General features: G+C 43.4%; 1 protein-coding gene across 1 annotated transcript in view; it reads left to right on the top strand.

The window, feature by feature from the left end:
• Nucleotides 1–12,883, top strand: part of SGK2 (serum/glucocorticoid regulated kinase 2) — a 111,224-nt gene that overhangs the window by 83,847 nt on the left and 14,494 nt on the right. Inside the window, exons 6-8 of the mRNA XM_068264542.1 lie at nucleotides 1,812–1,924; nucleotides 6,905–6,941; nucleotides 9,947–10,033. Coding sequence (XP_068120643.1) covers nucleotides 1,812–1,924; nucleotides 6,905–6,941; nucleotides 9,947–10,033 — 237 coding nt within the window. The remainder of the gene's footprint in view (nucleotides 1–1,811; nucleotides 1,925–6,904; nucleotides 6,942–9,946; nucleotides 10,034–12,883) is intronic.

The raw sequence follows: 12,883 nt of genomic DNA, 5'->3' as shown, positions 1-12,883 counted from the left end.
AATGTGGTATTTTTTTCTTGTTTTTAGGGTGTAAAAGCTTGTGAAAAAATTACACATCTTTTATTACCCTAAATCAGGAAATAATCATAACGCTAGGGAGGTTAATATTCAATCAATGTAATTAATCATCAGTAAAAAGTATGTATATATATATATATATATATATATATATATATATATATGTCCATAACAATTAAAATACTAAAATATTAATGAGTTATAAAATATGAAGTGAGTTTTTTCAGGATGTAATTACAATTGAACAATGTCGCAGATTAGATCACTCAATAGCGCATCACAGCTTATTATATGGAACTACACTTAAAAATACAAAAATATGCATAAGGAGAATGATCAGAGAATGTGGTAAACGGCAGAGAAATAAGGCTATATTATATAGGTATATAGTGTGATATCAGAGTCAGACAGGGCCCTTGGGGCTAGTATTGTGTTAATAGAGGCAATACTGAGGGATGTAGGGAGGTGGAGTGTGGAGAGTAGGCCGGGGGGGGGGGGGGTTCTGGGTAGTAAGGCTAGTTGTAAGGTATAAGCGTTAGGCAAGGGTAGGAGAGAAAAATAGTGCAACAATAAATATATAAATGTAATCAGACTCACCAATTGCTGTCCGGGTCTGCACCAATCACCTCTGTACTGTGTTGTGGGTGATTGGCACTTTAAGTACCCCCCCTCCCCATTTCAATACATACTACACTATATTGGGTTCTTGGTGTCCCTGTGTCGTTTTTTCCTCATGCGTCTCATATTGTTTCCAGTACAGTAAGAGTTAAGAAACTTCACTTGTTATCTATGCAGAAGAGCCTGAAACTAATTTAGGCAGAGAGCAAAGGTTTTTTTTGAAGCTTTTAAACATCAAAGAAACAATGAAGGACAACTTCATATAAGATTTTACTGCAGAGAAGTTCTAAGGGTCATTAGCCCTGCTCTGTTTCATACTTAATTCACAGTGTAGTTTTTAAACTGCAAATATTAGAAAAAGAAGCAATGTTATAAAGTTATATAACTGAAAATAAAAATATGAGACTCTTTTCATTGCTACTAATGTTCTATTAATTATCTGTACTACACATACAATTCATTATATCATAAGATTTGTTTCACTTTAGTGTCACTTTAAACTGTGAAGTTATCTTTATCAAATTGTTATAGAGTATCTTGTCATGTCACTGACTGTCCTTCAAGAAGCTCACAGTAATCTCTACAGTCTGAAGGTGCCCATATATCACTCAACTTGACAGCCGATCGACCATCCAATTCAATAATTATAATTGAATCAGATGAAAATTGGTGCTGTTAAGAACAAGCCCGATCGACCAATTTCTTGCCAACATTTGTTGCATACATCGATTGGACATGCTGGGAAATCTCGGGCCAACATGCTTGATCTGGTGTGAGTTGGTAATGGTGTGCAAAATCGGAATGAGCGACGATCACAACGAAATCCCCGGCGCTGTCCCCCGTAGTGTTTTATGTCCCCCCAGTACCCGTGCAGTTATACTTTACCTATCCAGCGTCCACACTTGGGAAAGACACCCAAAATAATACTGAGGGACCGTTTCAGCTGAATTAAGTTGCAAATGTGTATGGACCTTTAGTTTACCTCTTGGGTAGACACTTAATAAAAGTCCATCTCTGGCCATAAAGGTTTTCCTAGACCTGTGTAAATACCCATTTGCAAACTTGTGTCTGTGTATAAGCTGCTTTAAAAGTATCTATTTAGTAGTCCACTCACCAGATATTTATATATACAGTATATTAGTAAACCTTTTCATTGTATCATTTCCTCATTACAGCTTTTCTTCCACCTACAAAGAGAGCGTTCCTTCCTGGAGCCACGGGCACGCTTCTATTCTGCAGAGGTGGCCAGCGCTATCGGGTATCTGCACTCCCAAAATATCATCTACAGGTAAGGCCACAAACACACAAAAATGACCTAGAATTGTATTATAAATAGATTAAGGTTATTAAGATAAACTGTCTCAGAATCTCTGAAATCCCCTTATAACCTAATGCGACCTGCATGCAGGCTTGGGGCAATTACACAATTATCTGGTATAAGGGGTGCTCTGGGCCACTCCAACCAGGGCTACTAAGGCAATGGAATGGAGACTTTAAGCTTGTTTGGGGCCTTCACAGACAGTAGAATGAGAAGTTCCTTTGTCTGGACTTTGCTTTTCATTGTTTGCATTTGAATAGATCTGATTGCCTCAAGAGAGTTTTGCTGAGAAATGATGATCCGCAAGCACTCCAGCCGATCAACTTGCTCCCACCAACAACCAACTTTATTGTTCATGCCGTTCTCCACTGTGTGCATGCACCACTTTGTCGTCCCGCCCTCCACCCAGATAGCAGCACAGCATGCCAGCAGCTATACAGCTGACTCATGTCTGTGCAGCACGGCCCAGCAATGTCATCTAAGGGGATTAGGTCCCGATCCCCAACAGGCCCCGATACCCGATGGGTGGCATACATCAAAGGTGTGTACGCACCTTAAGGGAGCCCATTTATAAAGCTACTAACAGACGATTCCCAATGTTTTGTTGAAAAAATGTTTTGTTTGATACACTTAAAGAATGCCCAAAAGTGTTAAACGTCACCTGTTTTCTTTTGTTTACCACTAGAGATGAGCGAGGGTGTGCAGAGGCTTTAGGCTGTGTAAGCTACTCACCTAGGCCGTCACCTCCCGTCCAATGCGCTCCACGACACTCTTCATCCTCTGACACTTCTGCCTTCTAACTGGGTACTTCTGATGTGAAGGGGGGAGTCTCAGAAAATGGAGAGCAGCATGGAGCGCATTGGAAGGGAGTCAGCGGTCTAGTACAGCGCTGTGATCTACGGCAGTGTCACATGGCTGTCCCCCTGGCAGGCTCGGGGGTGATCCGCTGTCAAAGGCTAAAGCCTATGCAATCACAGTGATTGGCTGGCGGGGGGAGGGAGGGAGCTAGGGGAAAAAAAACTAAAAACACAAATTTCTTACAAAAATAATAAGAAAATATTTACAATAAAATAAACAAACATCCTGGGAGCGATCTTTGCCCACCAACAGAGAGCTCTGTTGATGGACAGAATAAGGGGGGGGGGGGGAGGGAATCACTTGTGTGCTGACATGTACAGCCCTGCAGCGAGCCATTAAAGCTGCATTGGCTAATTAGTGAAAAATGGCCTGGTCTTTAGGGGGTGGGTAAAGCCTAAATTGGTGAAAGAGTTTAGCCTGTGTAATTCCCCCTCATTTGTGACTAATCACTAGTTGTAATCTGATCTCCCCCCCCCCCCCCCCCCAGAGCAGGATCATCCACCAGGCAACATAGGCAGGTGCTTGGGGCTCTAATTAGTGTCAAGGGGCCCACCTGCCACCTTCTTTGACCTCATTTCACTTCAGCTTAGAAAAAGGACCACAAGGGGGCCCCAAATCTACTATCTTGCCTTGGGCCCCATTGCAGCTTAATCCATCTCTGCCCTCCCCCCTCTCCCTTCCCCTTGTGACATGACATGACTGCCTATGGCAGGTAAGCAGATAAGCCCCATTTGAAAGTACAGGCTGTAAACAATATGTCTGCTTCCATGAATCAAAAAGTAGAAACACTACAGATTTATTTTAGGATTTGTATAAGCTGCAATGAAGAATTTTTTTTTGTTTAAAAGTTATTATGCTGTTGTGTATCTTTTAGAGCAGAGAGGAGTTCAGAGTTCATGTCCACTTTAATAGGGAACCCAGAGTGACCAGTAGCTCAGTTGGTCATGGGCAATCTCAGTGGTTGCCTTGAAGAAGTAGCATGTTGAGAAAACAAGAAAAAGAGGTATGTAAAATAGTTATACTCACAAAATGTAGTTACCTTGAAATGCAACCTAATTTTGTGAGTATAACTACTTCACATATCTTTTTCTTGTTTTCTCAACACACTACAATTAGCAGTTCCTGATTTTTCCTTTGCTTTTGACAGCTTCCCAAATGTTCCCCAAGTTTAATAAACAGGGCTCAAAACCTTTGAGAGACAATAACATAAAGTCTAAATGACAAATGCTATACTTAACTTACCCATTGCCCAATACAATAGCATAATTTCAAGTTTTCCTCTTAAGTTCAGACAAGTACTTCACTGAGTAATGGAAACTAAAATGAAATCAAATACTGGTTGGCTGCCATGTCACACAAGATAAACTGATTGATGTTGAATTATAATCCAATTGAGAATAGTAAGAAACTGAGTCACTTACTGGAAATGCAATATTAATGGAATATTGTTAATACGGTTGGCTTATTTTTCTTACATTAATTTTATTTCCAGGATGTAATATAATTATTAAGTACTGTGTCTATCTTAAACAGGATCTGACATCGGTTGTGTGCATTGAATACATGAGGTGATCTGAAAAATAAAAGTTTCACTCACCTGGCGCTTCTTCCAGCCCCTAGAAGTCTGTTAGGTTCCATGGCGCAGTTTTGCTCTGCGCCTAGCCTCCTGTCTCCCCTAAAATCGTGACCCATGGCTGAGGTGGGATCTTCTGCGCATGTGCAGGTGCCCCACGTGCCTCTCGTGATCGTGCTCTGAACTGTGGAAGCGCATAATGCATTTGCAGAAGATCCAGGCCCAGCCACACGTCGAGGGGAGAATGGAGGCCTAACACAGAGTTTAAAGCAACCCTGAATTGAAGAAAAAGACATTAGATACTCACCTATGGGGAGGGAAGGTTCTAGATCCAAGAGCTTTTCTGGTCCTTGCTATGTTCCCTCGTTCTACTGCTGTCCGTCATTCAAATGTTGCACCTTTGGGATGCCTTGGAAGGCTTTGGAAGCTCTCATGTCCCCAAATGCTTCTAAAGACTTCATACTGCAAATGGGTGACCCCAGACTCGTGTGTGGGCAGAGCAAATCTGCTCGTCTTTGAAAGTACTTCTGAAGCCTGTACAAGGAGTCCCAAAGAGGTATTCGGACTGCAGTGCAGTGGTGGAACTTTGGCACGGAGCGAAAAACAGAAAGGCTTTAGACAGAGCAGCTTCCGTGGGCGACGTAAGGAGGTTGACAATGGACTAGGCCGCCATTATCGGCATGCCGGATCAATAAGCGACCTCAGAAGTAGTCGGGGAGTACAGTTTATCGACTGGGTAACACATTTCCATTCTAGACACACTTTGTTTCTTTTTACCTCAGCATTCCCAGTCTGTTACTTCTGTGTCTGAGGTCAAAGTCTCACTCTGTCTACTGGAACAAGGGTGATGTAGGTGCTAAAAACTATTATTTCACTCCAGCATCTGCGGTATTACTACCATGCTCAGCACCTGCACACCTGCCAGCTACTGCTAGCTGCAGGAGACAGACAAGTAAGCAGGAATAGTGCCATTGAGTTGAGTGGTTATTTTATGGTTGGCAGTTGTGTATCTACAGGAGAGCAGCCCCTGTGACTGCCCAGAACCCAGAGGTATGGGGGCCCCCAAATACTAACCTTCCCTCCCTCCGGTACTCCAGGTCAGGTGTTTTTGTGGCGATACATGTTATGGGTGTTGAGATCATGATGGCCACACTTGTTTTGTGGCCCTTGTAAGGCCCCGAGGCTGTGAGGGTCACCGAGGGAAGGCTTGTTACCGATAAGTTTTGCTGGAGCCCCAGGATTTGTAGTTATGCCCCGATGCTAGGCTGCTTCTTAGAACTGCAAAGTGAAACTATAGCAGTGGTTCCTAAGTTAAAGCATTAGTGTACTTATAGATTATGTTTAAAATGTCTTAAAATGAAGCTGGGACCAATAATTATTATTATTATTTAGTATTTATATAGCGCCGACATATTACGCAGCGCTGTACAGAGTATATATATATCTTGTCACTAACTGTCCCTCAAAGGAGCTCACAATCTAATCCCTACCATTGCCATATGTCTATGTTATGTAGTGTAAGTACTGTAGTACTGTACTACAGTAGTCTAGGGCCAATTTTTTAGGGGGAACCAATAAACTTATCCATATGTTTTTGGAATGTGGCAGGAAACCGGAGTGCCCGGAGGAAACCCACGCAGACACGGAGAGAACATACAAACTCTTTGCAGATAGTGCCCTGGCTGGGATTCGAACCAGGGACCCAGCGCTGCAAGGCGAGAGAGCTAACCACTACGCCACCGTGCTGCCCCTAATAATACAATGTACTTACATAACTGATGTTAGGTCAGTTTTAAAATACTGGCATATTACTCAGTAAGAATTCACTCAACTCATACTTACCATTTGCCAATGTGCTGAAAAGCGCTGCACAGGGATGATCAGCAGAGCAAACAGCCATTGTACAACAAGAGAAAAGGGAAGGGAACATTTGAGAAGCAGATTTTCCTTGAAGAAATGCCCACACACCGTAGTTGGTTTGCTATCAGAATAAGCACAAAGTAATCACTTATACATAGTCGGGGTGACCTGCCAGTATTCTAAAATGGGGCTAAAATCAATATTGTGAGTACCGGTATACTGTGTTGGGTTCCTTTTTATGACACTTTGAGCACAGTTAAATGGTGAACACTGGGACATTTCTGTATGCTGAGCTGATATCTTTATTTGACTTTATCTATGTGTAGTGAGCACATGTCTACATTATGAAGACTGTAGCTTTGCTTTTAAAGGGACCCTGAGCAGTAACAAAAAAACCCAAATCTGGACAAGGTCAGGATGCTTATGGCGCAGGATGCTTGCTTATGCATGCGTAGGAAGTCGCCGGATTGCTGGAGCCGCCAGCGGGACCAAGTAAGAGGATGCCGGGAACTTGCGGACTACGGGGTGCTGGAGGAAGCCCAGGTTGGGGGGGGGGCTTACTGCTCAGGGTCCCTTTAAGGGCCACAAGAACAATGTTCAGAACTATTTTTTTCCACAAATGATTCCTCATATTGTGCTATCTCCTTTTACTTTCTTAGAGACCTAAAGCCTGAAAACATCCTTCTGGATAGCCAGGTAAGAAGCAAAGAGAAAGTGAAAATGATTGCTTTATTCAGAGGAGGGGCGGCTGCTAGTGACAATACTCACCTCTGGAACCGGGGATATTGTACCCTGAGATAACCTCATCTCCCTGTCCCAACACATCATCACTACCGGTAATACAGAATTAGCCAATCCATTTTCTATCAACGTGTCCCCCTTTTCATATTTTGATTCACTAAACCATTATAGTGGAAATTATTGTGAAAAAAACATAATTGATAAATTCACATATACAGTAGTAACCAGGGCCAGATGCATTCTTTAACCACTCATAAGCCCCTCATGTACAGCACCACCCTTCCTGTATATCCTTTCAGTTTACCTTTGTTGTAAACCGCAGCAGCCCCATTCTATGTGCAGCCCTAATGTGTAACCGCATCCTCTCCCAAGCACAGCAGCCCCTTCTCAGGCAGAAGCTCCACTCATTCCATGCCCAGCCCTCCATGTGGAGAGCAGCCCTTACTCCATTCCATGTGCAGCCCCCATGTACTGTACACCCATTCCATGTACAGCCTCCCTTTGATGCCCAGATGTACTCTTCTATGTGCGGATGCTTTGCAAGCAGCTTTTATGGCCCATTTGAATCACCCTCTTATTTGCTACACTCCGGTTTCCATATGCAGCATGCGTGGCCTGTGTAGCACAACTCTAGCCCCCGCAGAAGATACAGTATTATATCTGAGTAAATAAGGCAAGTATGCGGATGTATCCTGTTACCCTTTATCAATATATTTTTTTTGCTTAGGAAGTCTAAAGTTCAACATTTCTTTTGTTATTGCTCTCAATGCTATCTTTCCAGTAAGGTGTGAATATTAAAGGACATTAGAACAGCCAGACAATTTGCATTGTTTAACCATTTCAGCCCGCAGGAATTTTTCACCATATGCATCAGAGCAATTTTCACCTCCCATTCATTCGCTAATAACTTTATCACTACTTATCACACTTTATTGATCTATATCTTGTTTATTCCGCCACTAATTAGGCTTTCTTTCGGTGGTACATTTTGCTAAGAATTATTTTTTTATAAATGCATTTTAACGGGATTAATAAGAAAAAATTGAAAAAATGTCATTATTTCTCAGTTTTCGGCCATTATAGCTTTATAATAATCCACACTACCATAATTAAAACCTATGTATTTTATTTGCCCGTTTGTCTCGGCTATGACACCATTTACATTTTGTCCCTATCACAATGTATGGCGCCAATATTTTATTTGGAAATAAATGTGCATTTTTTCCGTTTTGTGTCCATCACGTTTTTTACAAGCTTATAATTTAAAAAATGTTCGTAGTATACCCCCTTCAAATGCATATTTAAAAAGTTCAGACCTTTAGGTAACTATTTATTTATAATATGTAGATGTAGTTTTACTATTTGGCCACAAGATGGCCACCTTGAATTTTTTTTTCCCTCCTTGTGCTTCTCGCTAAGCGGAAGCACAAGGGGGATGTGGAAATTTTTATGTGTAGAAAGACTGAAGCCTCTTGTAAGAGTGCTTCGGTTTTTCTGCTGGGGACACGGATCGGTGATCGGGAACCATGTTCCCGTTCACTGATCCCAGGGCTACCGGGGACGGCATGGGGGCGCACAGGCGATCACGCGCGGGAGCGCGACACCGCAGCAGAGCAGTCGCCCGGACATGAGCTTCACGTCCAGGCGGCAGAAATGGTTAAAGGGAAATAAATATGGCAGCCTCCATATCCCTCTCACATCAGTTGCACAGACATAAAAGCAGATAAGAGAGGCAACAGCAGAAAAGAAAAACACATGGGACACTTAAGCTAAAGGTGGCCATACATCAGACGATTTATGGGCAGATCGACCAAGAGACAGATCTCTCTCTGATCGGAGAAAGATCTGTTGGCTGTCCATACACTGCTGGCCAATTCCTGATCGATTTAAGCATGAAATCTCTCGGGAATTGGCCTTGTGGTGCTGCATCTGCCGCCTCACCGGCGCTACCGCTGCCCCCCCCCCCCCCCCCAATGTAAAATGTGTCGTCCCCCCTCCCACACACACAATGCCCTGTGCTGTATACTTTACCTGACAGTGTCTGCCGCTGGCACTATGCTCCGTGCATACATGTGTCGCACGTGGTTACCGGCGTAACAGGGGTGCGTGTGTGACATCACACATGCACTGACATATATGCCGGCAACCATGTGGGGCGTGTGTATGTGCATGGAGGACGGAGTGCGGAGCCAGCAGCAGACAGGTAAAGTGTACAGCACGTTGCACTGGGGGGGGGGGGGGCACATTTTACACTAGGGTGGACATCACCAGGGGTTCTGTCGCGTTTGGTGCTCATCCCGATATTGCACACCGTTAACATCGAGCACTCAATCGAGCATGTCGGCTCAGCAACAATATCCCTGGGGGTGCCTGCTTTTTGCATCTCTTATCTCTGATTTGTATATATATTCTGTGTCATTTAACTTCAGGCATCTGATGTATACAGACTATCATTCAGTGCCAGGCATTGAGTGGGTACAGCCCAAGAGGGCAGGTGAACATGGAATTGGGTAACTAGACATGGAAGAAGAGGATACATATTGAAAAAAAGACATGGAAGAGGGTTGCTGCTGTCCAAGAAAGCTGTAGATAAAAGAGAGATGCAGCTGTACTGTACATAATGATTGTCATGTCTAGAACTCGTGGAGAAGCATGTGATCAGTTTGGTCAGGTGATAGATATGTAAGTCTCTGATTTGCTAGTCATGATCATGTACTAAAGCAGGATGTGATCACAGGAAAGCAGAGCTTTGCAAATCTATCATCTGATCAAACAAATTAGATGCTTCTCCATGTGTTTTCCCAGACATGACCATCATTAACTGTACATTGATTGTACACGTGGAATGGGGGGTGGAGGGGCTCACTGCTGCATATAGAAACAGATCATTGGATCAGATCAGTTACCCCCCTGACCCAGAAACTAGACTGAGATACATGTTGCTTTCTGCTTACCTCCAGGGTCATGTTGTGCTGACCGATTTCGGACTGTGTAAAGAAGGTATGGAGCCAGAGGAGACCACCAGTACATTTTGTGGAACACCTGAGGTATAGTAAATCTCAGCCGTTCTACGCTACCCCTAGATGGATACCTTACAAGAAACCTAAAGAATAAATAGGACATTTAAGATTTGCCTACAATGTTTGCAGTTGGTAGTGTCCCATATACACTGAGGTAAAGGACAGTGTGTATATATAGAATACTCCTGTATATATAGGGGAGCGTAGTGTAGTGGTGTTAGACAGTATGTAGGCTGAGGATCAAAGTAGTGGTGGTGCCACTCTCTGGAAGCCACTGGATAGTGGTGCAAGTCTCTGTATAGACAAGGGGTGAGGGGAATGGGAGGTGAGTGCACTCAGAAAGGTAGCAGTTGTCTGATCTCACCTTCAGGACTGACTGACTAGCCCATATGGGTCTGTCAGCAGTCTGGCGTTGTTCCTCTCTATGCCGGGGACGCAGGCAGCTGTGGTGCTCTCAAGCAGGATCAGTTGCATCAGCTGATCTCCATAGATGGCCACTCGCTGGGTCTTGCTGGAGGTAGTAAAAATCTATTAACCCTTCGCACACTCACATGCAAATGTTCAAACAATTGCATTCACAGATTCACTCATCCAGGCACAACTGTTATCCCTACAGCTAAATTAAAAGCCAGGGTTTTAGTTCACAGAAGAATGCATTCTTATGCTTAATCACCTATACTGCGCAGAAGTACCCAGGTAAACATAGGTGTCCTAACTCTGGCCCTGTAACATGCATAGTGCAGACATGCAAACACATTCATTGCATCAAACCTATCAATGGATTAGGAGCACACATCCTAACTTCCTCTCCTGGGAAAGACAGTGCATCATACCAATCGCACAAGGGAGCTAATGTTATGTGTCCATGTGCACAATGCGCATACACCAGCATAAGCTGTCTGCATGCTGACAAACATACAGGGGAAGGGGGAGTGCACCGAATTGGACCCTAGCCACAGGGGTCAATGATAAGAATAAACATACATATATCCAGGCACATCGCCTCTAGTTAGGACATTAAATAAATTATTAGGGAAAGGGAGGTGCTGAAGGGGGTGTGGCTAGAAAACAGCAAAAATCTATTAACCCTTCGCACACTCACATGCAAATGTTCAAACAATTGCATTCACAGATTCACTCATCCAGGCACAACTGTTATCCCTACAGCTAAATTAAAAGCCAGGGTTTTAGTTCACAGAAGAATGCATTCTTATGCTTAATCACCTATACTGCGCAGAAGTACCCAGGTAAACATAGGTGTCCTAACTCTGGCCCTGTAACATGCATAGTGCAGACATGCAAACACATTCATTGCATCAAACCTATCAATGGATTAGGAGCACACATCCTAACTTCCTCTCCTGGGAAAGACAGTGCATCATACCAATCGCACAAGGGAGCTAATGTTATGTGTCCATGTGCACAATGCGCATACACCGGCATAAGCTGTCTGCATGCTGACAAACATACAGGGGAAGGGGGAGTGCACCGAATTGGACCCTAGCCACAGGGGTCAATGATAAGAATAAACATACATATATCCAGGCACATCGCCTCTAGTTAGGACATTAAATAAATTATTAGGGAAAGGGAGGTGCTGAAGGGGGTGTGGCTAGAAAACAGCACTCACATGCAAATGTTCGAAGGGTTAATAGTGTGCGAAGGGTTAATAGATTTTTGCTGTTTTCTAGCCACACCCCCTTCAGCACCTCCCTTTCCCTAATAATTTATTTAATGTCCTAACTAGAGGCGATGTGCCTGGATATATGTATGTTTATTCTTATCATTGACCCCTGTGGCTAGGGTCCAATTCGGTGCACTCCCCCTTCCCCTGTATGTTTGTCAGCATGCAGACAGCTTATGCTGGTGTATGCGCATTGTGCACATGGACACATAACATTAGCTCCCTTGTGCGATTGGTATGATGCACTGTCTTTCCCAGGAGAGGAAGTTAGGATGTGTGCTCCTAATCCATTGATAGGTTTGATGCAATGAATGTGTTTGCATGTCTGCACTATGCATGTTACAGGGCCAGAGTTAGGACACCTATGTTTACCTGGGTACTTCTGCGCAGTATAGGTGATTAAGCATAAGAATGCATTCTTCTGTGAACTAAAACCCTGGCTTTTAATTTAGCTGTAGGGATAACAGTTGTGCCTGGATGAGTGAATCTGTGAATGCAATTGTTTGAACATTTGCATGTGAGTGTGCGAAGGGTTAATAGATTTTTGCTGTTTTCTAGCCACACCCCCTTCAGCACCTCCCTTTCCCTAATAATTTATTTAATGTCCTAACTAGAGGCGATGTGCCTGGATATATGTATGTTTTTGCTGGAGGTAGTGCCTGGAGGCAGTGTGTGCAAGGTTGGTAGCTCTGAACTTCCACTGTGTGTGGGGATAGAACATGCGGCTGAAGATTCCTGGAAGGTGCAGTGCGTGTGGAAAGGATGCACGGCAAAGTCCATGTTTGGTTGAAAAAAACAATAGAATTTTTATTACGCAACGTGTTTCTGAAGAGAAGCTTTCCCCTTTCTTCAGGCGAAAGGTTTTTTTTGTAGGCCAAGAACCTCAGCTAAAAAGGGATTATGCTTGGCCACAATAGCAGTCGGTAGAGGTCCCCTCCTTTTTTTTCCCTAGGAAAATTGCTGTTTTCCACTTATGATCGGAGGATCCATTCAACTTCAGATCGCCACTTGGCAGGGTGATCACAGTGGGTGCTCAAATCACGGATTACCATCATAAAAGTATCTCCTTGTTATCTTAAAAGGGAAAATAAAGAAGTGGCAGTATATAGGCAGATCACCACCTAACCTTGATCCCAAACTTTTAGCACTATTACCGTAGTGAAAAAAGTTAAAGACGACTTCCAGTGTAAAAT

Source organism: Hyperolius riggenbachi, chromosome 12 (genome assembly GCF_040937935.1).
Source record: "Hyperolius riggenbachi isolate aHypRig1 chromosome 12, aHypRig1.pri, whole genome shotgun sequence".
NCBI lineage: Eukaryota > Metazoa > Chordata > Amphibia > Anura > Hyperoliidae > Hyperolius > Hyperolius riggenbachi.
Note: the sequence above shows the minus strand (reverse complement) of the source record. Positions and strands in the feature narration are given on the sequence as shown.